Source organism: Suncus etruscus, chromosome 15 (assembly GCF_024139225.1).
Source record: "Suncus etruscus isolate mSunEtr1 chromosome 15, mSunEtr1.pri.cur, whole genome shotgun sequence".
Lineage (NCBI taxonomy): Eukaryota > Metazoa > Chordata > Mammalia > Eulipotyphla > Soricidae > Suncus > Suncus etruscus.
In genome coordinates, this window is record NC_064862.1 from 27,493,150 (window position 1) to 27,520,692 (window position 27,543).

The window sequence follows — 27,543 nt, forward strand, 5'->3', positions numbered from 1 at the left end:
AATTTGCTTTCTGGGGTTTATACTAGGTAATAGTCAGGGATTACTCCTGAAACAACTCAGAGAATTATGTGTGGTGTCAGGGACAGAATTTGGGCCAGTTGCATGCAAAGCAAACTCCTTACCTCTTTGCTCTTTAAGACTTTAATTGGGTCAGTATATTTGGGTAGAAAGAAGATTCCATATTTTTCTTTTAAAAAATATTGAAAAATAAATGTATTGAATCACCATGAGATAGTTACAGTTTTGCTCATAATTGAGATTTATTCATACAATGTATAATACCCTTCACTAGTATATATTTCCTGTCACCTATGTCCCCAGTTTCCCTCCGGCAGTAATATTGTTACTGAAGGGGATCATGCATATCACTTTATCTCCTTTTGGCACTCAATTCTTGTCCAGTGGTCATTTCCAGCTCTCATCATCATAGTGGTCCCTTCCCTACCTGAACTGGCAAGTAACTTGTTACTTGTGGCATGATATCTCTCTCTATTGTCTTTGAATATTAATACCATACTTTATTTTCCTTTAAAAAAAAAAGCCAGGGATTTAATCTAAACTTCCCACATGTAAACTATAAGCCTCAGCCCTTGAGCTATCTCTCTTGCCAAGAAATCCTTATTTTTACAGCCATTCTCACAAAAAAACTAATATGCACACCCAAGAGTCCTGTCTTTAACTTGGTAGCACACAGCCACATGTGCACTGCTGATAGTGAGCCCTAAGGACAGTCAGAAGGAGTCCCTGAACACTGCTAGTGGTTCAAATCCAAAACAAGCCCTGGTATATTCTAATACGTAAGCTAGAAAGACCCTCGCATCATCTCCACTAATTCATGTCCTCCCTTCATGCTAGGAAATAGGAGTTTTCCATAAGGAACCTCAATTAACAGAAAATTAGTGTGATGGCTCCAGGTCATAAATCAGAATGTCCACCTTGAAGATGAAGATTCAGTTCACACCGAAAGGTTTTTTGCATGTGGGAAGTACCCAGTACTGTTCTGACGATAACTCCTATGATGTTTCCTTGATATGGAACGCCAATGCCCTCAAGCAAGAGGTAGTGGAAAATTCTTGCTCTTGCCAAAAAGATGTTAGGCAATAGTTTTCCTCCCTCAATTATTTCTAAATGTCACTTGAGTTCAGGTGGTCTAATCATTAAACAGTAAATTATTAAAAAAAAAAAAAAAAGATACCTTCAATTTGCCTAAGCCCTCAGCTCCTGGCCCCTAAGTCCATAGCACTTGACCTGCTATCAGAATAGACATCTATTCAGAACAAAATCCCCAATGTCTATCTATTTTGGGCTAGGTTATCAAGAATGCAAATAAAGTCAGTTCAAAGATGGCCACATTTTAGAATCGAACACAGGCTCTCTTTACCTTAAAACCTAAAAATTAGGGTCATGGAAGACAGATCAAAGAGGTAGCCCTAGTGCTCGCTTCGGCAGCACATATACTAAAATTGGAACGATACAGAGAAGATTAGCATGGCCCCTGCGCAAGGATGACAAGCAAATTCGTGAAGCGTTCCATATTTTTAATGAAAGGAGGGCTGGAACTTCCAGCTCACTTCAAGAAGCTTACCACAAAGAGTGGTGAGTGCAGTTATAGAAATAACTACACTTAGAACTGCCATAACCATGTGAATGAATGAGGGAACTGGAGAGCCTGTCTAGAGTACAGGTAGGGGTGGGGTGGAATGGAGGGAGATTTGGGACATTGGTAGGAACATTGCACTAGTGAAGGGAGGTGTTTTTTACATGACTGAAACCTAATCACAATCATATTTGTAATCAAGATGTTTAAATAAAGATATTAATAAGAAAAAACCCACTTCGAAAAGCTATGCATTGCAAAAAGTGCTCATTGTAGCCATTAATCCAGACATCACCTCTGATTAAAAAATCAGCTCAAATTATTTTATATATTTTTGTTTTGCAGGTTAAAGTTTTTTAATAAAGATACTATTTAAAAAAAAAAAAGGGGGCCGGAGAGATAGCATGGAGGTAAGGCGTTTGCCTTTCATGCAGGAGGTCATCAGTTCGAATCCCGGCGTCCCATATGGTCCCCCGTGCCTGCCAGGAGCAATTTCTGAGCATGGAGCCAGGAATGACCCCTGAGCACTGCCGGGTGTGACCCAAAAACCACAAAAAAAAAAAAAAAAAAAAAAAAAAAGAGGTAGCCCTGGTTCAAAGCCTAGTAGCCCACTTACTGGGTGTGCCTAGGACCTCCCTGCAACAAAAAACAAAACCAAACAAACCTTAGATTTTCTAAATATTGTGTCAAACCCAGGTCAACCACATGCAAACACCCTACCTATTGTATTATCGTTCAGACACAATTTGTCTCAAGTAAATAAAAATTGTTTTTAGTTGGGGCTGGAACGGTAGCACAGGCGGTAGGACGTTTTGCCTTGCCTGAGCTAACCGAAGACAGACAGTAGTTCGTTCCGCTGGTCCCAAGCCAGAGGCAATTTCTGAGTGCACAGCCAGGAGTAACCCCTGAGTGTCACAGGGTATGGTCCAAAAAGATTATAGTTTAAATTACTATTACTCAGAAAAAAAATTTTGTGAATGGCTTGTATGCAAAGGAAAAAATTTAATTTATTGTGGCAAACTGAAAAAGTGATCAAATCTTTTTAAGGAAACAATATAAAAGGGTAAAAAAATCACCACTCGGGCCCGGAGAGATAGCACAGAGGTGTTTGCCTTGCAAGCAGCCGATCCAGGACCAAAGGTGGTTGGTTCGAATCCCGGTGTCCCATATGGTCCCCCGTGCCTGCCAGGAGCTATTTCTGAGCAGACAGCCAGGAGTAACCCCTGAGCAACACTGGGTGTGGCCCAAAAACAAAACAAAACAAAACAAAACAAAAAAAATCACCACTCAAATAACACTATGGTTTGGTATTTTTCTAGGAAAATGCAAGCCACAATAGAATTAAACTAAATTAAATATTAAACTATGACTCATACATTCTCATCTATGTTTTAATTTTGAGTCATTACCTTTCGTTCCCTGAAAAATCATACTTCTCTATTTCCATGCAGCCAACCTGATTTCTATTCCCAGAGTCCCATATGGTCCCTGAACACTGCCAGGAATGATTCCTGAGTGCAGAGCCAGGAGTAACCTGAGCACCACCAAGTGTGGCCCAAAAAATACACCCCCTATCTCCCAAAAACAAATCAAACAACAAAACAAAACAAATCACCTCCCAGGAGCCATAAAGATAGTGATAGTACAAATGTTAGGGAAACAAGAAGGCTCCAGAATCTACAAAGGTTTAACCCCTGCCAACACATAGCAACCCCATAACTTTGCCCCACCCTCAGGTAAGTGGGGAACAAACATCACGAGCTGCTAAAATATACTATTTGCTTCCAAATTGGATTTTGATGGAGTACTACCAATTAGACTCTTATTGATGCAAGTTGATTATCATTCTTTAGGTTAAAGCCTTTCTTTTTTTTTTTTTTTTTTTTTTTGGGCCACTCCCTGTGAAGCTCAGGGGTTACTCCTGGCTATGCGCTCAGAAGTTGCTCCTGGCTACTTGGGGGACCATATGGGACGCCGGGGGATCGAACCACGGTCCGTCCTAGGCTAGCGCAGGCAAGGCAGGCACCTTTACCTCCAGCGCCACCGCCCGGCCCCTAAAGCCTTTCTGTTTTTGTTTGGTGGAGTGCATCTGGCAATGCTCAGAGGACCACATGGGGTGCTGGGGATTAAAACAAGTACCCTACCTCACTGTACTCTCTCCAGCCCAGTCTAAGGTCTTTTAATTGCTTCTTTCTACTGAACTTAAAAAAGGTGCATTTTGGATTTGGGGGGCTATCATACTTGACTATACTCAGGGTTTACTTCTAGGGGGGTTCAGGGTACTACAGAGGGATAGAATGAACCTAGATTTACTTGTATACAAGGCAAGCACCCTACTTAGTATTTTCTTCCCAACCCCTTTCACCAGGCTCAGTATCTTAACCAAAGCTAAACACTCTCCATGACCCAACTGCGCTATATCACTTCCTCCAGCCCTATTTCTAACTTTCAAACTTAATGGTGACACTACAGAGAACATTCTTTTCCTTCCTAATACTCATTGAGTCCTTGCCTCTAGAACAAAAAAAATCCATGACAACACTGCTGATTTCCTAGCACTAAAGGCTGAGCTAAAAGAGTGGTGCCAAATAAAATATTTACCAATGGGTGAAATACCTGCACACATTATTTCCCTTAATAAGAATCAGAGGTTTATGATTATCAAGATGAAGTAGGTCACAAAGATAAAAGAACGAGAAGATCAGGATCCAAAGCTATCTCAGAGTAGGGTGAGCCAAATAAGGTTTAATGGGCAATTGTTACTAAAGTTTTACCTTTAGATTAAAAAAATATGCTAGCTAGAAAATGAAAATAACAGAGCAGTATGTGTGGAAAATACTCATTTCAGCTAGCAAAGTTCTTAAGCTACAAAGAACAGTTCTTAGGAAGAAGAGGCCATAAAAATGTATTAGGATCAACTATGTCAACTATGTAATGCATTTTCTTTAAACAAATAAAAAAGCAGAGGCCCCTCTGTTTTCTTTAATTTTAATTTTGTTTTGTTTTATTTTGTTTTATGCCCCATTAGGTGGCACTCAGGGATTACTCCTGGCTCTGTGCTCAGAAATCATTCCTGGTATGCTTGAGGAACCATATGGGATGCCAGGAACCAAACCGGGGTCCATCCCTAGAGACAATTTCAGTCTTATTATTTTTTTTATAGCATCTCCATTTCATTTTAAACTAGTTACATTTTATATACAACCTTTTATATTTTTATAGTTTCTGAAGTCATGTAGATATCATATCAAAAACCCTGAATAACAGTTGCAAGTTCTTATTATATGATAAGTGGTTTCACATTTACATAGTTACATAAGTTTCACGTTTACAAATTACATCTGTAATCTTTGTATTACACTTATAGTATAATAAGTGCAATTAGAAAAACAACTGCATTAACAGCTACCATGACAATGATGAGAAAGTAAAACAATGCATGCCTATCTTTTTTTTTTTTTTTTTTTTTTTATTATGCATGCCTATCTTAAAGACAGGCAGGGGTGCAGGGAGGTAGAGAATAGAGGGACAGTGGTGGTGGGAAAGGTGCACTGGTGAAGGGGGTGTGCATTTCACTGCTGAAACTCAATTATAAACATGTTTGTATCCATTGTGCTTAAATAAATTCATTTTTAAGAAAAAGCAAACATGATGACCATATCATACGATTTCTTCTAATTCTCCCTAAAGCTACTGAGGCTGTGATTCCTACTGAGTCATAAAAGTAGGGAGGAGGTGACTTCAAGGATTGGGAAATATCAGCTTGGAAATTTAGGTCAGATTTCAAGATCAACTGGTCCATCAAGATCTGATGGACAAGGAGACCTTCCCAAGCTCCATTTCTCCTTGGCACTATTATATAGACAATTCTACTTGGCCTGTGTATTCCAAATAGTCCTATAGTTTACTGAAAGCATTTACTATGCACCTGTACAAAGTATCTATCTCCTTGGAGGTGTATTGTGTTGTGGTGTAGTATATGAGTGTGTGTGTTTTGAGATTGCACCCAGCAGTGCTCAGAGCTTACTCTGGCTCTACACTTGGGGATCATTCTTGCAAGGGCTCAGATGACCAATGTCACCTATAATAAATTTACAGAGATGGTTGTGCAGTTTTCCTGATTTTTTTTCTCAGTAACTGACCATCACCTAAAAGAGAAATCCTCTGTATTTGGTTTGCCTGTTTTTGTGGTTTCTGTTTTTTTGTTTTATTTTTGTGTCACACTTGGTGGTAGTCCTCAAGGCTCACCTGGCAGGATTCAGGAGATCATGTGTATTAATGTGGGGGATGAAACTGGGTTGGCTGTGTGAAATCAAGTGTTCCATCCACTGCACTCTGGCCCTCAAACTGCCAGTATCTTTCTTTGTTTTTGTTTTGTGGCCTTCTCTGGAAGTTGCTCAGGGGCTACTCTACACCTGGCTCTGAATCTAGGAATCACTTATGGCAGGCTCAGGAGACCATATGGGATGCCAGGAATCAAACCCAGTGGGCAGTGTGCAAGGCAAATGCCCTACCTGCTGCTATTGCTCCAGCCCAACACAAATTTTTTTTTTTACAAATATTCTCTTCATTATTTTCTGGGGGGCCACACTGGCAGCACAACTCGGGGATTACTTCTGGCTCTGCACTCAGAAATTTCTCCTGGTAGGGGCCGGGCGGTGGCGCTCGAGGTAAGGTGCCTGCCTTACCTGCGCTAGCCTAGGAGACGGACCGCGGTTCGATCCCCCGGCGTCCCATATGGTCCCCCAAGCCAGGAGCGACTTCTGAGCGCATAGTCAGGAGTAACCCCTGAGCGTCACCGGGTGTGGCCCAAAAACCAAAAAAAAAAAAAAAAAAAAAAAAAAAGAAATTTCTCCTGGTAGACTCAAGGGACAGACCTTATGGGGTGCCAGGAATCGAACCCGGTGCATCCCGGGTTGGTCATGTTAAAGGCAAACACCTTCATTACCACTTTATTTCACTACTAAATAGCCTAGTTTGGGGGATAGAGCTATAACTCTGGATAGGGAGGGCACAACAGGTAGGATGTTTGCCTTTTATGTGGCAGTTCGATCCCTGGCATCCCATATAGTCCCCCTGAGCCTGCCAGAATTTCTGAGTGTAAAGCTAGGAGTAACCCTGAGCCACAAAACCAAATAAATAAAATAGCTTATCTGGGGCAGAGCGATAGCAGAGAGGGTACGGCATATGCCTTGCAAACAGCCAACCTGGGTTCGCTCCCCTAGCATCCCCTGTGGTCCCCATCCCCCAGACTTCTAGGAGTAATTTCTTTCTGTTGTTGTTTGCTTCTTTTTTGGTTTTTTGGGTCACACCCGACTGCGCTTAGGGATTACTCCTGGCTCTACTCTCAGATATCGCCTCTGGCAGGCGATTCGAACCACAATCCTCCTTCATGCAAGGCAAATGGCCTTGCCATTGTGCTATCTCTCAGGCCCTGAGGAGTGATTTCTTGAGCACAGAGCCAGGGAGTAACCGAAGTGCCGCCAAAACCCAGAAAAAAATTAATAACCTATCTATATAGCCTTCCTTTACAAATACGATCAATTTTCTACATCACATCACAAATTTCTCTCTTTTTTTTTTTTTGTTTTTAGGCTGCACCCGATGATGCTCAAGGGTGTTACTCCTGGCCACGAGCTCAGAAATCGCTCCTGGCTTGGTGGACCAGATGGGACGCTGTGGGGGATGGAACTGCAGCCTGTCCTAGGCTAGCACGGGCAAGACAGATGCCTTACCACTCCAGACCACCGCTCTGGCCCACAATTCCTTCTCATTTTTAAAATTTGTAACTATATGACAAATAAAATCTTAAGTACAATCTATAAGTACAATTCCTAACTTGAATGCTTATACCAGATCTGTAAGAGAATATCCTCAATTTTATATAAAAACAAGTATTAGAAGTGCAACTTACTCTCAAATAATTCAACGTGTAATATATAGTTACAGACTGAAAAAAAATCTGGAAAATGTAAAGACCGTAATAGGTAATTTCTTGTTGCCTTTATGAATTTTAATTCTGAAATTACATAAATAAGAGATACCACAGTGGTAGGGCGCTTGCCTTGCAAGCAGCCAATCCAGGACAAATGGTGGTTCAAATCCCGGCATCCCATATTGATCCCCCGTGTCTGCCAGGAGTGATTTCTGAGTGCAGAGCCAGGAGTAACCAGAGTGCTGCCGGGTGTGACCCAAAAACAAACAAAAAACAACAACAACAACAACAACAAAAAAGACAATTATAAAACCAGGAGTATCTAAAAGAACTTGAACATGTTTTATGTATTGGAGCCCTAAATACCCCCAGGTTAGATCCCCTAGAACTGCCTGGTCCCCCAAATATTTGAGAGTGACTCCTGAGCCAAAAATGACCACTGAGCGCTGATGGGTGTGGGCCCCAAATTAAAACACAATAATTATGAACCTTGAGAAATAAATGCATTCATGGGGCCGGGCGGTGGCGCTGGAGGTAAGGTGCCTGCCTTGCCTGCGCTAGCCTAGGACGGATCGCGGTTCGATCCCCCGGCGTTCCATATGGTCCCCTAAGAAGCCAGGAGCAACTTCTGAGCGCATAGCCAGGAGTAACCCCTGAGCGTCACAGGGTGTGGCCCAAAAACCAAAAAAAAAAAAAAAAAGAGAAATAAATGCATTCATATATATACTCTAGCATTAAAAAAAATACTACTAGCGGGGCTGGTGAGGTGGCGCTAGAGATTCAGTGTCTACCTTGCAAGTGCTAGCCAAGGAAGGACCGTAGTCCCCCCAAGCCAGAGGCAATTTCTGAGCGCTTAGCCAGGAGTACCCCTGAGCATCAAATGGGTGTGGCCCAAAAAACAAACAAAACAAACAAACAAAAAATACTACTAGCTCAACTCACCAGCGATTTCTACAATATCACCAGGAACTATGTCTTTAGCTTTGATTCGTTGTACACTCTTTCTGTCCTGTCGATACACTTTGCCCATTTCTGGCTCATACTCCTTAAGGGCTTCAATGGCATTTTCAGCATTTCTTTCCTAGATATAAAAAAAGAAAATAGAAAGAAAAGGTAATAAACGCACACTTGTCACTCCAAGGTATCGAAATTTTAATTTCTAATCCAAACTCTTAGAAGACATAAAAGAAGCACATTCAGGGGGCCAGAGAGATAGCAAAGCAGTGGTAGGGTGTTTGCTTTTCACATAGCTGATTCAGGATGAACAGTGGTTCAAATCCCGGTATCCCATATGGTTCCCAGAGCCAGCCAGGATCGATTTCTGAGCATAGAGCCAGCAGTAACTACTGAGGGCTGTCAGGTATGAGCCCCCCCGCCAAATAAAGCACCTTTGTGACATTTATTAAAAAAATAAACGTTGGGTATGTATTTGTATGCACATCAGGGAGGGAGGAGCCCAGTGACTAAGAAAACAGCATACTTTCTACCACAAATCAAATCTGCTATTCCCATCACTCCATGAAATCTTTGCTTCAAAAAGGTCCTTCAAATTAAGTCCCAATGTTATTGACAATGTAGGAAAAACAAATTTTTATTACTGCTCTTTAACTGAATTCAAATTTGAAACTCCTATTTTCTGCAGTGCCACTAAATTTATGAACTATAGTTTTAGTTCCATTTCTTCTTCTTCTAATTTTTCCTTTTTGGTGTTTGATTTTTGGGTAATGTCCGGCAACCCTCAGGGGTTACTCTTGGCTCTACGCTCAGAAATTGCTCTTGGCAGGCTCGGGGGACCATATGGAATGCCAGGATTCGAACCACCATCCTTCTGCATGCAAGGCAAATGCCTTACCTTCATGCTATCGCTCCAGCCCCCATTTCTTCTTCTTTTTTTTTTTTTTTTTGGGTTTTTGGGCCACACCCGGTAACGCTCAGGGGTTACTCCTGGCTATGTGCTCAGAAGTTGCTCCTGGCTTGGGGGACCATATGGGACACCGGGGGATCGAACCGCGGTCCGTCCAAGGCTAGCGCAGGCAAGGCAGGCACCTTACCTTTAGCGCCACCGCCCGGCCCCCTCATTTCTTCTTAAAGATCTAACAAAGTTTAACTAGAATATTTAAGGTTAAGGAACTCAGGGCCCTAGTAGTGCTTAAACATTTTTTGTTTGCAGTGAGTAACAGAACTATCCTTTTTTTTTTTTTTGGTTTTTGGTATTTTGCTTTAACTAAAAGTAGCAAAAACAGTGCAGCTTGGGAAAACACAAATATACTATCAAAAAATTATGACTTAGAACATCTTCTAGGTATTCCTTTTGTTCTAAAAAAGTGTTTTTCTGGGGCTGGAGTAGATAGCACAGCGGTAGGGTGTTTTTGCCTTGGTTCAGGGCCATACCCCATAATGCTCAGGTGTCAATTACTGTGGTGCTTATGCAGTGCCAGAATCTTACTACCGCTAACTCCAAGGTAGCTGATTTCCAAAAGTTAAGAACCCTTCAGCATTGCTCATAAATCTGTATGCTATATGAATGGGATTAAGATGGTAAGAATGTTACTTTCTTTTTAAAACTAAAACAAATACTTAAAAAGAATGTAGGGATGGGGATAATATTTATTATTAAGAGTATAGCCCATGGGGGCTGGAGTGATAGCACAGTAGGGAGTTTGCCTTGCACGCAGCCAAAGCAGGATGGATGGTGGTTCGAATCCCAGCATCCCATATGGTCCCCCAAGCCTTTCAGGAGCAATTTCTGAGTAGAGAGCCAGGAGTAACCCCTGAGCACTGCTGGGTGTGACCCAAAAGCAAAAAGTAAAAACAAACAAAAAAGAGTGCATTCCTTATATGTGAGGCCCTGGATCACTATTATATGAAATAAGGGGAAGAAAGGGATCCCATTATTTTTCTGTAGTATATTAGTTTCCATTCTGTGCTAAATATGCTTGGGCAATTGAGGGAAAATAGCTTCAGTGAACACTGTGAAGAGATTAAAAACTTCAGGAACTCATGCATACAGGGCATGAAATTTACAAGTGAAGCCATATATCCAGGTCTCCCCAATTGAGGTCTCTCAATTTTTATAGTTAAAACACAGAGTCTCACTCTGTAAGGAGAATTTAAAAAATCCTAAATTTAAAAATAAAGTTTAATAAGAAGAAGCTAGGAAATAGTTTTCTGGTTTTAAGAAACATTTTTTTTTTGTCACACCTGATGACACTCAGAAATTACTCCTGGCAGGCCTGGGGACCATATGGAATGCTGGAGAATTGAACCCAGGTTGGCCACATGTAAGGCAAATGCCCTACTTGCTGTGCTATCGCTATAGCCCCACCTTTTTTTTTTTTTGGGGGGGGGGGGGAGGTTTGGTTTTTGGGCCACACCCAACGGTGCTCAGTACTCCTGAGTAGCTCCAGGGTTACTCCTGGCTGTCTGCTCAGCAATAGCTCCTGGCAGGCACAGGGGACCATATGGGACACCGGGATTCGAACCAACCACCTTTGGTCCTGGATCGGCTGTTTGCAAGGCAAGTGCCGCTGTGCTATCTCTCCGGGCCCGCTATAGCCCCATTTTAAGAAACTTTTCTCATTTACTGTTCACTGAACAAGTATAAGCAAAAAATAAAATTTTTCCTTCAGAGCTGAAGATAGTATGACTGATAAGATAGGCATATGCCTTGCAATCAACTGGCATAGATTTGATCCCCAGCTCCTGATATGACCCTCCCAAGCCTCATTAAGAGTGGTCCCTAAGATGGGGCCAGAGAGGCGCTAGAGGTAAGGTGTCTGCCTTGCAAGCGCTAGTGTAGGATCGATCCCCTGGCATCCCATATAGTCCCCCCAGGCCAGGAGCAATTTCTGAGCGCATAGCCAGGAGTAACCCCCTGAGCGTCAAACAGGTGTGGTCCAAAAACCAAACAAGCAAACAAAAAAAGAGTGGTCCCTAAGAGTAGAGCCAGGAGTAAGCCATTGAGCACTGCCAGATGTGGCCCAAAACCATGAAAGCAAGTGCAAGAATGAGAGTGAAAAAATGAATTTATGTGTGTTGGAGTCCTTTGTCAACTACGAGCCAACCAAATACCTGAACCTCTGTACTCTCTCTGGTTCAAGGACAATTTTAAAAGGAAAGGGTATATTGCATAAAGATCTAAAACCTTAACTAAAATGACAAAGGCCATAGATAGTACAAGGAGTAGGGCACTTGCCTTGTACACAGCTGACCCAGGCTCAATCCCTAGTATCCCATATGGTACCAAGCACTAAAAGGAATAGAGTCTGAGGTGCAGAACCAGGAGTAACACCTGACCTTAAGAGTAACCCCCCCCCCAAAAAAAAAGAACATCTAAATTAAAATGACTAGACAAAACTCATATAGCAGACATTTCAGCTGTTTTGGTCAAATGTTCAGGTATTTTTAGTCAACACACCAAGAGAAAGGCATAACTTAATGAAATGTAGAGCTTCAATTAAATAAATAAAAGTTAGCACAGTAGGACTTGTTGCTTACCTGCCATACACCCACAATTGCATTGGCTACTAATATAAGTAAAATTACAAAGGGTTCTACAAAGGCTGTAATTGTTTCTTCACCTTCTTCAAACCAAGCCAAAACCTAAAAAAAAAAAAAAAAATAATGTTAGAACTGTTAAATGCTTTCGAGATTAGTGACTCTTTATAACTGAAAAAATTCAAATATACAAAAATTTTCAATTAAAACAGTGGTAAATGTAGTAAAAACCAGCTTTTATCTTGTTTACAATTCTTGAGAATCAAACTACAAAATTTTATTATGGTTTTGGGCCACATCAGGAAATGATATGGGATACCAGACAACCTGGGTCGGCTGTGTGCAAAGTAGGTGCCCTACTCTCTGAACGATCTTTCCAGCCTCCCTCCTAATTTCTTAATGCTATAAAAGCTGCAACCCATAGTAAAATCATAAAATCAAAAATGATCTCCTTAGCATTAAGCCAGGAATACCCCTGAGCACCACTAGGTATAAACCCCTTTCCCCAAGACTTAAAAGCTACAAGTTAAGGAAGTTCACCACCTGTCACAGCTGAGCAGTCATAAGATAGGAAGAGAGAATCCAATACAAACTAATCCCTAGCATCCATCCTGAGTGCCATTAGGAGTGATCAGTGTGTGATCCTTGAGCCCAAATCCTCTTTCCCTCCCCTTTTTGGTTTTTGGGCCACACCCAACAATGCTCTGCATTTAGAAATCACTCCTGGTTGTTCAGGGACCATAAGGGATGCTAAAAGTCAACCCAAGTTGGCCATGTGCAAAGCATATGTCCTACCCATAGTAGCATCACTCTGGCCCCCCAATTTTATTTTATTTTTTTTGGTTTTTGGTTTTTGGGTCACACCCAGCAGTGCTCAGGGGTTACTCCTGGCTCCACATTCAGAGATGGCTCCTGGCAGGCACGGGGAACCATATGGGATGCCAGGATTTGAACCAATGACCTTCTGCATGAAAGGCAAATGCTTTACCTCCATGCTATCTCTCCGCCCCCCCCCCTCCTTTTTGGGAAAATACTGCCTTTTTTTTTTGGTTTTTCGGGCCACACCCGTTTGATGCTCAGGGGTTACTCCTGGCTAAGTGCTCAGAAATTGCCCCTGGCTTGGGGAACCATATGGGACACCGGGGGATTCCTTGGCTAGCGCTTGCAAGGGAGACACCTTACCTCTAGTGCCACCTCGCCGGCCCCCAAATTTTCTTAAAAGGATAAAAATGAACCATCTAAATTAAAAATTAAAGAAATAATTAGGGCCCAGAGAGATAGCACAACGGCGTTTGCCTTGCAAGCAGCCAATCCAGGACCTAAGGTGGTTGGTTCGAAATCCCGGTGTCCCATATGGTCCCCCATGCCTGCCAGGAGCTATTGCTGAGCAGACAGCCAGGAGTAACCCCTGAGCACCGCTGGGTGTGGCCCAAAACCCAAACCCCCCCCCCAAGAAAAGAAATAATTAAATTAAAATTCAAAACCTTTCTGCCAATCAGGATAGTAAACATATCCACTGACTTAATCTGAAAGATAATATTTTCCTTTCTTACCGTATTTTCCGGCATATAAGACGACTTTTGAAAAAAAGTCAACCGAAAATCGGGCGTCATCTTATACGCTGAGTATATACCGAAAAATGTTTCCATGTGCCGCTAAACGAAAATTGTCTGGATATTGCCACAAAACGAATCTTCCAACTCGATCCTGCACCAATCACTGCAAGGCTGCTCGGACCGCCTCTCTAATTCAGCCAATCCAAGCAGGCTTTTAATGCATGCAAATTAGACAATGTTCTGGACCCGAATCAACACTGTCAAAAGCCTGCTCAGATTGGCCAGAGTCAGAGAGGAAGTCTATTGTAGTATAACCTTTGAACCTTTGCTTGTTGTGATTGGCTCTCAGTGGTACATGAGCACAGGAACACATGCAGCACAAGAACGTTCTGTCTAATACAGCAAATATAGGCCTAAACCCATGTTTTAACTGCAAAATTAGTGAGTCGTCTTATACGCCGGAAAATACAGTAATTTAATTTTTCTATAGTCACCATGAAATTAAAGTTATTCATAATTAGGTTTCAAGCATAAAATGTTTCAACACCAATCCCTTCACTAGTATCCACTTCCATAATTCTATTTCAAGAAGTGCTGTCTTTTTTGGGGGACACACCCAATGATACTCAGGAGTTACTCCTGACTCTGTACTCAGGAATTATACCAGGCAGTGCTTGGGAATATGGGATGCAAGGGATCAGACTCGGTGGGCTATGAGTTAAGGCAAGTATCCTACCTGCTGTATTATCACTCAGGGCCCTAGAAGTGCTTAAACATTTTTTGTTTGCAGTGAGTAACAGAACTATCCTTTTTTTTTTTGGTTTTTGGTTTTTGGGTCACTCAGGAGTTACTCCTGGCCCTATTCTTAGAAATGCCGGGATTTGAACCAACGTCCTTCAGCATGCAAGGCAAACGCCTTACCTCCATGCTATCTCTCCAGGCCCTCACAAATTTTTTTCTTTTGGTTTTTCGGGCCACACCCATCTGATGCTCAGGGGTTACTCCTGGCTAAGCGCTCAGAAATTGCCCCTGGCTTGGGGGGACCATATGGGAGGGCAGGGGATCAAACCCAGGGGATCAAACCGTGGTCCTTCCTTGGCTAGCGCTTGCAAGACAGACACCTTACCTCTAGCGCCACCTCGCCGGCCCCAAAATTTATTTATTTTTATTTTTTGGTTTTTGGTTCACACCCGACAGCGCTCAGGGGTTACTCCTGGCTCCATGCTCAGAAATCGCCCCTGGCAGGCACAGGGGACCATATGGGATGCTGGGATTTGAACCACTGTCCTTCTGCATGCAAGGCAAATACCTTACCTCCATGCTATCTATGCCCCATCTCATAATTTTTTTTAATTAATCTAAAAGGTGTGTTTTGGGTCAGGGATCTAGATCAGAAGTTAAGTAAGAGTGAATGCCTTGTGTGCCTGGCTCTATGTTCCCGCCATCCCAGCACAACATGGTCCCTGGCACAAAACACTGGGTCAGAGCACCTAGTTTAACCATGATATCCACAATATAGAGGGGACCCCTATAAAGAAATTAAGTTCAAATCAAGATATAGCCAATACTGGGGTCGGAAAGATATGGAGGTAAGGCATGTGCCTTGCATGCAGAAGGACAGTGGTTCAAATCCCAGCATCCCATTTGGTCCTCCGAGCCTGCCAGGAGCAAATCGATTTCTGAGCATAGAGGCAGGAGTGACCCTTAAGCACTGCCGGGTGTGGCCCAAAGAAACAAACAAAAAAAGATATAGCCAATAAACACCGAAACTTATAACAATAACAAAGCCATTTGGCTGTATTTGTAACTAATGGAACTTTTAAATCTGGTAAGATACCTCAAAGGGGTACAGTGCTCTTGTTATGCTTAAGAAATCTTAACCCTGGGGCCGGAGTGATAGTACAGCAGTAAAGCGTTTGCCTTGTATGCAACCTCTGACTGCAGAGCCAGGAAAAGAAAGAAATCTTAACCCTGAGCACATGTCCTGCTTACCCCCTCAGCACATTAGGATGTGGCTCTGATAGCCACCAATGCCACTGAAGGCCAACCCCCTTCAGACATGCATTACTGGGGGGGCTGGGGGGGGGTATGCAACTCCAGCATCACTAAGGAGGCATCCTCCAAAATGAGCTTTTACACAAATAGCAAACCACAACAAAAATAACTGACTTAAGGTGAGTATAACTTTCAAGTACAAGAGTGAGTAACAATGAACTGGCAATAACCATTTAAACAGAAAAAAAACCAAACCTATCAACCACAAAATACATCAGAACCAGGCCTGAAAGATGCCATTCATCACTAACAGCTACAGAGTAAGAGCAGGCAGAAAACCTGTAAATAAATGTTGCTGCAAGCTTTCAACAGGGCATTCCGGATGTTAAAACCAGGCCTAATGCCAGAATGAAATCTTCTCGAGGAAGTTATAAAATTTCAAAGATGCAGGATCACAGCTGCTCAGATACTACTCTTCCCACCCAATATTTGCCAAGGAGAGATTATAAGAAACTTAATTGGCTCTTGGAGAAAAGTTGCTCAACTTGAAGAGTAACTAGGATCTTTCCAAAAGGTCAGTGAGGCATTAGCAACTGTAAGATAAGCTTCACACCTTGTTAAAATGGGTATGAAATTTCCCTTTTGGCAGCTAGGCCAGAGGAACCAACTGCAGTGATAGTCCGTAATAGCAGGAGCAAAGAATAAAACTAAGGCAAGAAGTGACTTGTTTGCTAGAGCAAACCTCTATTTTTTATGAAATGTGTGATCCTTCAGCACAATTACTAAATTGCGATATTCAATTATATAATAATCTTAATCTATAAAACATAGTAGCCTTTTCTTTCACCATATCAGGCTTAGGTTTAAGAAACATAAGCATGGGGCCAGAGAGATAGATAGTATAGCAGCTAATGTGCTTGCCTTCTTTGCAGTCAATCTAGGTTTAATCCCTAGCACCTCTTACATTACCCCCAAAGCCTTGAAGGAGCAATCCCTGAGTGCAAAAGCAAGAATGAAGGACTGAGCACTGCAGAGTATAGCCCCAAAACAAACACACAGAGAAACAGGCATTCAGTTCTTTGAATGTTCTACACATATCCCAATTATGCTTGATGGAAAACTAGTGAACACTATACTCCTAAAGCATAAACATTTATATTCTTGTAAGCCAATGTTATTTCTATAAAATTTTAATTAAAAACTTATGGACAGGGCCAGAAAGATAGCATGGAAGTAGGGCGTTTGCCTTTCATGCAGAAGGACGGTAGTTCGAATCCCGGCATCCCGGCATCCCATATGGTCCCCTCTGAGCCTGCCAGGAATGATTTCTGAGCGTGGAGTCAGGAGTGACCCCTGAGCACTGCAGCGTGTGACCCCAAAACCAAAACAAACAAACAACTCATGGACAAATTATCGTTTAGGAGTGGACAGATAATGTTGAACCTATTAAATCAACACCCACAGAGCAATAGTACAGCAGCTAAGCTAGGGCATTAACCTTGCAAGTGGCCGGCCAATAGGATTTGATCCCTGGCATCACATATGGTTCCCTGAGAACCACCAGAAGTAATTCCCGAGTGTACAGTCAGAAGTTGTTAACACCTGAGCATTGCTGGGTGAAGCGCAGAACACCCACCTCCGAACAACACACATCAATTTCCTGGATATTATAAAGTTCATTTTAATTCCACAAATGACCCAAAAATATTTTAAATGCTACAAAGCTCAAAATGAAGATCAACCATATTTCATTAATAAGAAAACAATAGAGATAGCACAACGGCATTTGCCTTGCAAGCAGCCGATCCAGGACCAAAGGTGGTTGGTTCGAATCCCGGTGTCCCATATGGGTGTCGTTCCCCCACCCCACCCCACCCCCGTGCCTGCCAGGAGCTATTTCTGAGCAGACAGCCAGGAGTAACCCCTGAGCACCGCTGGGTGTGGCCCAAAAACCAAAAACCAAAAACCAAAAAAAAAAAAAAAGAAAGAAAAGAAAACAATATATTCAGTTATGATCTGGTCTCATTTCTTTATGCTTTTGTCCTACTAAAAAGGAAAACTCTGTGGAAGTGGGAAGGTAATGCTCCAAATGACAGACTCCAAGACAGACAGTTAGGAGAAAGGAGAGGTCAATGGGATGAGCATATATCAAAATACAAGATGCACATGTATTTCTAACTACGATTTACATAAAAATTACACAAAATGTTTACATAAGACAGGTAGAAAATGTTTCCCAAAACTCCATAGAGAATGGGCCCGTAGTGATAGCACAGCGGCGTTTGCCTTGCAAGCAGCCGATCCAGGACCAAAGTTGGTTGGTTCGAATCCCGGTGTCCCATATGGTCCCCCGTGCCTGCCAGGAGCTATTTCTGAGCAGACAGCCAGGAATAACCCCTGAGCACCGCTGGGTGTGGCCCAAAAACCTTCATAGAAAATAAATAAGTTAACTGTAAAATAGATTCAAAAGCAATGCAATCAATCATTTTTTTGTGTTTGTTTTGGTGGGAGTCGGGGCCATACCCTGAAGGTATGGGGCTTATTCCTGGCTAGGGGAATTATATGGGGACAATGGAAATCCAAAAAAATGGTTAGGAAGAGAATGAGAGTAATGGGGAAATTCAAAATACAAGATAGGAGTGGTGATAGTAAGGTGCTTGCCTTGCTTTCAGTGAACTGGATTCAATAACTAGCAACCCATATAGCCCCAAACCCTGCCAGAAGTAACTCCTGAAAGCAGAACCAGAGTATCCCTTGAATACTGATGCATGTGGCCAAAAATTAAAAGACAAGACTTGAATATCCACATATGAAATTTTTGTTTTGGGAGCCATACCAGTGCACAGAGGTTATTCCTGGCTCTGCACTCAGAAATCACTCCTGCCAGGCTTGGAGGACCGCAGAGTGGACTTGGATCCACCGTATAGGTCAGCAAGTGTCCTCTACCTGCTGTGCTATCGCTCCGGCCCCCCGCCAAGTATGGAATTCTTAATGTTACTTCATATGCAATGGGAGAAATAAAGTTCTTTTTCAAATTCAAGTGATATAAAAAATTAAAAACTATTTTGAATATTACAAGTAAATTAAACTATGTCTACAGGTCACAAGTATGTAACATTAATGTAGTTTACTACTTTCTGCCATAGCAAAATATTAACTATGGTTAACAATTTACTACTTAGTTTGATATTTGAAATAAATCACTAAAACCTAGGGTTATTTTTTCAGTTTTGGTATGGGAATCCCACCTAGCAGGGATCAAGACTATAGATGCAATGCTACTAACAAAACCAGGCAGGGACAGTGTCCTGCATGCAAGACAAGCACTTAGCCTCAAACTATTATTTCTCTAGATCCTGAGCTTTTTGGCTTTTTTTTTTTTTTCCATTTTTGGATCACACGTAGCAATACTGGGAACTTACTACTCTTGACTCTGTTCAGACACTACGCCTGGCAGTGCTGGGGAACCATACGATATACGAACAGGATGCAAAGCAAGTGTCCTATCTGCTGTACTATTACTCTGGCCAAGACCTAGCATTTTTAACTTGAACAGAATTTTATATATCTTTAACATCTATGTAAGAACTGCCATTCCACCCCTCCAAAGAAATAACATTTAGTGTTCTTCTGTCTTAAATGGTAAGAATATACTAAAAACAAAAAAAGATACCATCCTCTTTGCAAAGACAAGAGGAATGAAACAGTTAAACATAATGAAGCCATAGAACCAAAATTACAAGAAAATCAATGAAGCAAATTTAATAACTAGACTTTCTTGATCATCTTTATCAAGTAAAGCAGCTTTCTAAAGCAAGAGTATTAACTTTTGTTTTAAAGTTCATAATAATTTGGGGGCTGGTGATATAGCACAGCAGTAGGGTGTTTGCCTTGCATGCAGCTGATTCAAACAGACGGTGGTTCAAATCCTGGCATCCCATACGATCCCCTGTGCCTGCCAAGAGCAATTTCTGAGCAGAGAGCCAGGAGTTAACCCTGAGCGCCACAGAATGTATCCCAAAAACCAAAAACCAAACAAAAAAAGAACTTGCAAATGGTCAACTGGAGTTCAACCTCCACATCACTGTATGATCCTCTGAGCGTACAGAAGTGATCTCAAGTAATGCTTACACATGATGAATGCAAACCAAAACAAAAAATTCAGCAAGCTACCTTACAGCAAAAATAAAATTAAAACCTCTTAAACCTCACTTTAAAAGGTGAGGGGTCATTGAGTATAGTAGATAAACCGCTAGTCTTTTACCAGCAAGCCTGGGGTTCGACCCCCGGTCTCCCATATGGTCTCCTGAGCCCTGCCAGGAGTGATTGGAGAATAGAGCCAGTAGTAAGTCCTGAACACTAGAACTGTAGGAGTAGCCCCGAAGCCAAAATTAAATAAATAAAAAGGCCTAAAAACAATCTTTTTGCTTCAAAAAGAAAAAATAATAAAATTCAACATAGAAATCATTAAACTGGCCACTGAAGGGTTATACAATTCCAATAACCAAGAGCTTACTTAGAAATGCCATTGTTGCTGTAACACTGCCATAAGTTACATATATGAAATAATGCAATAAAAAGGTATTTCATCTCAGGCTTGTATATATACACTGGCTAATTTTAACTCCCTGATGCCCTTTTCAGACAGTAGTAACAGTGAAATCTGTGATTAGTTCAGAATTATGTCGCTAAATTAGATATACTAGATCAAACATCATTTTCCTATGAAAATGTATTAAGTTAATCAAACAGTTCCACCACTTCTGAATCTTAACAGGTAAAATAGCTATGTGAGCAAAGGGAGAGGGACTTTTTCAGTGTGCTCAACAATACAAAGACTAATCTAATCTATTAAAACATAAGGATAGACACTGAATTAAACTTTAAAAGTGTCCATTGCTTTATTTATTTAGTTCTCCATGATATGGTATTCAAAGGGGTTTGCAGACCATACAACACAAATAATAAAACTAAAATCATGTCAATATGCAAAGCCTAAAAAAGTATTGCCATGGGTGAATTTCACTTCACCCTCATGCTTTTCATAAGAACAAAAAACACTGCAACCTTATTGATAGTCATGGAAGCCACTGCACAAGAAAAGAAATGCAGTATTAATTATCAAATCAAAATACATGTCAATAACCTAGAAGTAGCCTAATTAACAGCACCTTTCTTCTGCTGTGACTTCACATTTCAAGTTTCTTAGCAACCATATAGGACTCAGCAGGCGAGCACATACAGAACAAGAGAAAATACTTCTTTTTCCCATTTAAGATCTAGAACGAAATGTACCTTGTTCTCTCAACCTAGGAATAATCACGACAGGGGTCCAATCTAGATAATATACCACCCTAAAGGTCAGTGACCAAATTTGGTCAACAGTGGTGCCATCAATGCCGTCATCATTCTTGTCACTGTCAGAAACTGTCACCTTGCCATTACCAGGAGGAGTAACTGGAATATTCTTTCTGTAAGCTCTATTTACAGACTACAAAGGGCACATCATCACCTTAGCATGGTCTTACAGAAGAACACGTAACGGAAAAAGCTTTCCAGATAGAATTATTTTTCATAATGATATGGGCCCGAGAATTTCTAAAACCCTACCATGTTCAGAAACAATTTCTAACCACTGCGTGAAAGCTAGGCATCCATTTATTTTCTATGAATAACTTAGACTATTCTGCTCATAAATTTTAAGATACTCAAATTAAAACAAAAAAAAATACGGTGACCCAGCTCACTTCTCTATAATCTAACTCTTCCCAGAGACATTCATTTTAGGGGTTTTCACGTGTGCAATAAATACCCTGTACATTTTTACTAAAAAAAAATATAATAATAATAAAAATTTCCTCTGTACTTACAAAAGATATACACGCGGCCAGTAATAAAATTCTAACTAGTAAGTCTTCAAACTGCTCGATCACAAGTTCCAGCAAGGTTTTCCCTGTTGGAAAAAAAAAAACAAGGCAGAAACACATTGGTTGTAAATGTCCTCTTTAACATTTACACACGGGAGTCAATCAAACCACAACAACACAACAACAAAGAAAATGTGTGAGTGTGCTTATGGGGAGAACACTTAAAAAAATGTCTCACCTTCTTCAGCCGGTAACTCTGCAGCATGTAGAATCCGCCGGGCAACGTGTCACAAGAATAGAAGGGAGAAGAAGAAAGAAAGAAAAAGAAAAAAATATATATATATATGTTAACGCCGTCTAAGCATTCTTCAAACGACTGACCTCGGGGGACTCTGCAAAGAAGGGCGGCTGGCTGGCTAGCTAAGACGGGTGGCCATGAACCATTTTCCCCGCTGCAACCGTGCTAATAAAAATAGAAAATGGACCTCCAAGAAGCCCTGCACGCACGTATGTATGATCGCATGCATGCACGAAACTCGATCCCTGGCAGGCTAGCTCGAGAGTGTGTGTGTGTGTGTGTGCGTGTGTGTGTGTGTGTGTGTGTGTGTGTGTCTCTTTCCCCCGGGGGAACGCCAGCACAAATCCCAGCGCCCTCTACAGCGGGGCCTCGACTCGGACTCGATTCGATTCGTGTCCTGTCACAGATCCAGATCCAGATCCAGATGCAGCCCGACGTGTAGACGACACTCGCGGGGCGCTCCGACACGAGCCGGGGTGGTGCGTGGGGACCCCGACACGGGGCGTTGGAACCCGCAGGACACGCTCGGGTGCGGGTGGGCAAGAGCGGGGCGGGGGGGGGAGCTGGCTGGCTGGCTGGCTCGCTCGCTCGCTCGCTCGCTCGGCCCGGGGAAGGTCAAAGCTCGCGGCGCGGGAGGAGGCGGCGCGGCTCGGCTCGGCTCGGCTCGCTCCCGCCTGCAGCCCACGAGGTGGAGCCCGGTCAGCCATCTTCCTTCCTTCCTTCCTTCCTCCCAGACAGCCTGCCCGGGCCGCGGAGGGCCGAGCGTGCGGCCACCTACCGTTGGAGCCCCAGCGCTCCTTGAGCTTCTTGACCTGCTCGAGGCTCAGCCCGGTGCTCTCGTTGACGCCGAAGTGGCCCAGCACCTCCTCCACCGTCTTGGTGTGCGCGTTCTCCATGGCGGCGGCGGGGGGCCGGCCTGGCCTGTGGCCTCGCCTCGGCTCGCGGCGGCGGCGGCTCCTCGCGGGCTCCTCACGCCTCGCGCTCCCGCCGCGCTCGGGGCCCCCCAAGACCCGCGGCCCGCCCTGACGTCAGCTCAGCCGCCTCGCTGCCTCCCAGCCCGCCGCCGCCGCCGCCGCCTCCCCGCGCCTCCCGGGCCCCGCCCGACGTCGGCAGGCAAGAGGGGAGGGGAGCGGAGGGAGAGGACAGGGGCGCTCGGCCGGCCGACCGACCCCGGGCCCGGACGCGGCCGCCTGATCAGGGCCGAGGCTGAGGCTGAGGCTGACGCCGAGGCGACGGGGTGGCGCGTGGCGCGCTCGCCCTCGCCCTCGCCCGGGTCCCTCAGCGGCTGCTGCAGCCCCCCTCGATGCGGCGGAGGGAACTGCGGCGAACGGCTGAAGGAGAAAGCGAAGGAGAAGGAGGAGGAGGAGGAGGAGGCGCGACGGCGACGGCGACGGCGACGGCTCGGCGGCGGCTGCTCGAATAGCATTTATCGGCCGCTGCCTGCCCTCTCGCCGCCGCCGCGGCATGTGGACGCCGCTCATTGGCCGAGAGGATCGCTAGGCCCCGCCCACGCCGCGCCCACTCCCCCTTTCTCTCTGCCTCCCTCCCTCCCTCCCACGCCGACGCGCAGGCCACGCCCCTCCGCGCCCCGCCCCCAGGAACCCGGATGGAAGCCGCGCGCGCGTGCACGCCGCGCATGCGCTCGCGCTCGCGCCGGGTCGTCGGCGGGCCCTCGGGCCTGCTGTGGAGGGAGGAGGCTGGACTGGACGGGGTGGCCACGCGCGTCTTGCGTCTTGCGTCTTGCGTCTTGCTGGACGCGTTCTTGCGTTCTGCACCCTCACCTCGGGAGTGAAGGATTGTAGTGCCCTCACGGTGGGTCCCGGCGCTCTTCTTGAGCCGAGGGAACTGCCCGACTTGTTTTAAGGCGTCGCCTGGGCTCTCGTCAGGGAGCGCGCCCCAGCTCGTGTCCCTGGCTCGCTCCCTCCTAGGAGGCCACACACACACACACACACACACACACACACACACACACACACACACACACACACACACACACACACTCCGGATCCCGGGGAGCGATTCCGCACTTGGCTCCCCACCTGGGTCCCCAGCTGTCTGTCCGTCTGTCAGCTGTCACTCCGAGAACACCGCATCCCTCAGCCCTCCAGCCTCAGAGTTTGTTTGCAAGGCGCATCAATAGCAACCAGCCCCCCTCCGCACCCCCGCAGGCTTCTGGGGCTGTTCCGGGGGGGGGGGACCCCTCTGCAGAAGGGTTTTTTAGTGAGTGGCCCGCGAAATCTCGGGGACACATCTGTCCAGAAGCCAATAGTTGTGTGACTTGATTGCCAACTAGCAGGAGCCATTTGCCTTAGATCAACCCTCACTCGCCCCAGGAGGAAAAGGATTTTCTTTTTTTTTATTTCGATTCTGGAGTATTCGGAAGCCACAGAAGACTTGTTCCCCAAAATCTGGGCGGTGGGGACTGGATTGCACAGTGTGGGTAGGGGCATTTGGCTCCTTGCACGGGCCAACCTGGGTTTGATTCCCCCCCAGCATCCCATCTAATCTGAGCACCTCCAGGAGTAACCCCTGAGCATCGCTGGGTGTGGCCAACCCCCTCCAAAAATTGGTTGAGGCAAGGCAAGGAAAAGAGACTTTGGCTGATAAAGTAGGCTTCTGTTAGGAAAGAGCCTTCGCTTGGAATTCATGAACAGAAAGTGAATGTATTTGTATCAGAAGAGGCGTTTGGGGCGGAGTGGTAAGCCCAGAGGGTCGGGCGTTTGCCTTGCAAACAGCCAACCCGGATTAGAACTCCTGATATCCCTTATGGTCCCTCTCCAGCAATGCCAGGCATGACCCCTGAGCACCATTGGCTGTGACAACCCCCCCTTCCCTAAAAGAAGAGGAGCTTACTTAAAGGATTAAGTCCTAGAATGAGCATTTAGTTCATTTTCGCACTTCTCAATAGTGTACCATCCACACCAGAAGAAGAGCAAAAAAATCATTTCAGATGGCTCCGCCTCTGGACTTAATCTAAATTCCTTCAACAAATGCAAATCACAGGGCATTAAAGCTGAAAAAGAACAACAACAACAGGCACGGCATTTCATTTAATTTTTTCCAAGGAGTGGAGGTTGGCATGGAGTTCTGATTGATACTTGGGAAAGGACCAACAAAACCCTACACAAAACATACGAAAAAAATTCTAGCATGTCAGTCCACTAGGGGAAGCAAGGTAGAAACTGGTTAGGGCACAGGGGTTGTTCTCTTTCTTAGTGGCACGTGACTGCACAGTGGGGGTGTGGTGACCTCCTCCTGATGCTGCTTTTCAGATCTCTGAGGCCAGGTCCGCACCTTCCTGCCAATTCTTCTGCCTCCTCTTTCAGCAGCTTTAGCAGCACTTCAGGCAGAAGGATTTGCTGCCACTCGCAGCCTGGAATTACCTTTGGCATCTGATTTTAAATCTGTCCTCTTGACTAAATTAAATGCCTTTGGTCTCTGCAATGGCAAGAAGCAGTGGTGCGATTATGAGCTTCCTCAGGCTTCCTGACCTTCACTTTTGTGCTGCCTGCACTTCCTCAGATCTCCACATGCCTAGTTCCATTCTGTCTTTCAGATCTCAGTTTACATGCACTTCCTCAGACATTTGATTCTGCCAGAAAGCACACATTCCTGATAACAGGGCCTTGTCTAGCTTGTCCATACACAGGATGCAAAATACCTACACACACACACACACACACACACACACACACACATATCGATCCATTCATTCCTGGTATACATACATTCATTCCTTGGTTGTTTTAACATCTCACTGCTGAAAGAAGGAGAGTCCCATCAGCCCTGACCAATTGGTGCTTTGCATTTTTGTTTGTTTGTTTTTTTGAGCCACACCCATTTGATGCTCAGGGGTTACTCCTGGCTAAGGGCTCAGAAATCACCCCTGGCTTGGGGGGACCATATGGGACGCCGGGGGATCAAACCTTGGTCCTTCCTTGGCTAGCGCTTGCAAGGTAGACACCTTACCTCTAGCGCCAACTCGCCGGCCCCCAATTGGTGCTTTGCAAAAAAAAAAAAAAGCCTTGCCCTGGAAGGACCTTGGGAGATTTTTGCCAAATTCAAATCTGTTGATTTCCAGTTTGTAAAATGAACACAAGGGCCTCTGAATTGCATGTCTCCTGAGATAAGCTGTTGTTTAAAACTAACAAGCACAAGGTGAAATAACAGAGGTTTCTTAGATCTGAGTAAAATGTAAGTACATTGGTTCTGTTAACCACATAGTCATCATCCTCCTTGTCTGTTCTTTGAAAGCCTTCTATTTATTGGAGGTTGGAATACTTCTGATTGAAATTTTTTTTCAGCCTGGGGTGGCTAATTTTGTCTTTTGTCCTTGGTTCCTCAACCTGTTGGTGTCTCTGAAGCCTATTTATAAATTCCCAAAATTTATACAACCCAGCAAAGGCAAAAAAGATCTATTATTTTCTTTTTTTTTTTTTTTTTTTTTTTTTGGTTTTTGGGCCACACCCTGTGTTGCTCAGGGGTTACTCCTGGCTCTCTGCTCAGAAATAGCTCCTGGCAGGCACGGGGGACCATATGGGACACCGGGATTCAAACCAACCACCTTTGGTCCTGGATCGGCTGCTTGCAAGGCAAGCACCGCTGTGCTATCTCTCCGGGCCCCTATTATTTTCTTGTACAGAAGCAAACTGAGGTTCAGTATACATTATGCATTGAAATACATGTGCTTATTATTAACAAGGCTTTAAAAAGTAAGATTGGGCTTTAGACATTTTATTGCTGTAATCAATTGGGGATATGGGGAGGCAAAACTAATAGAAACTGATTCAGAATGATGAATAATTTGATCAAAGAACTTCAAAGGAACTCACAAAAGGGGACTTTAATAGTGATAGGCAGGTAAGCTTAAGGTCTGGACAGACAGAAAAGATCCAGTAGAAAAGGTCTTATAAAAGAGACCCCACCCCTTACCATCCTTCTGCAAAGCATTAAGGATTGCAAAAGGCCCATGTTCCATATTTAGACAGCTCTCTCTCTCTCTCTCTTTCTCTCTCTCTCTCTCTCCCTCCCTCCCTCTGCCTCTTCCTCTCATCCCCCCTCCTCTCCATTTCCCTCCCCTCCCTCCCCTCCCCTCCTCTCCTCCCTCCTCTGGTCTCCTCTCCTCTCCTCTCCTCTCTCTCTCCCCCACACCCCACCCAGTGGCAGTCGGGCTACTCCTGGCTCTGAGCTCAGAAATCACTCCTGGAAGGTTTGGGCGAACATATGGGATGCTAGGGATCAAACTAGGGTTGGTCCTGGGTTAGCCACATGCAAAGCAAACACTCTACTGCTGAGCTAACATTCCGGCCCCCATATTTGAACAGTTCTAATCACCAAAGTAGTCTCATTTTGGGAGAAGCCCTCCTCCCACTGACTTCTCCTATATATTGGTTATTTTTCAGCCTCTGGTACAATTCTGAATAAATTTAACCCCTCCTTTATGCAAGTGTCCTTTGACTATTTCAAGGTATTGGGCTTTATAAAAGTCTCTTTTTTCTTCTAAGAAAAAAAAAAAAACCAACCCACTGCTCCTTCAAAGCTTGAATCTACAGTCCCTCAGCATTCTTGTCCAGGGATACACCGTACTGAACTCAGGACTGAGTCTGCGTAGCAATCACAGAGAATCACCATAGATATGAAATGCAGTTGGGTTCAACCTTGCAATCCTGTACTTGCAGGGTTAATGTTTTTATTATAGGCAGAACTCTGACTATACTTGAAAGATTCTGTGTTCCCTTTGTCTCAACTTTGCAGTCTATCATGTTCTTTTGAAGACTTCATCTTTGAGCAATGCTGTA

The 27,543-nt window shown here is 44.1% G+C and overlaps 1 protein-coding gene and 1 non-coding gene across 2 annotated transcripts in view; one reads left to right on the forward strand and one right to left on the reverse strand.

The window, feature by feature from the left end:
• Positions 1-22,649, reverse strand: part of ATP2A2 (ATPase sarcoplasmic/endoplasmic reticulum Ca2+ transporting 2) — a 54,305-nt gene extending 31,656 nt beyond the window's left edge. The window contains exons 1-5 of the mRNA XM_049788769.1: positions 22,524-22,649; positions 21,686-21,703; positions 21,451-21,533; positions 12,030-12,134; positions 8,475-8,613 (exon numbers count right to left, since the gene is read on the reverse strand). Coding sequence (XP_049644726.1) covers positions 8,475-8,613; positions 12,030-12,134; positions 21,451-21,533; positions 21,686-21,703; positions 22,524-22,641 — 463 coding nt within the window. The 5' untranslated portion in view covers positions 22,642-22,649. The remainder of the gene's footprint in view (positions 1-8,474; positions 8,614-12,029; positions 12,135-21,450; positions 21,534-21,685; positions 21,704-22,523) is intronic.
• On the forward strand, positions 1,434-1,540 carry LOC126031548 (U6 spliceosomal RNA). The gene has a single exon (XR_007503381.1). It is a non-coding gene; the product is annotated as a U6 spliceosomal RNA (small nuclear RNA).
• Positions 22,650-27,543: the final 4,894 nt, after the last annotated feature.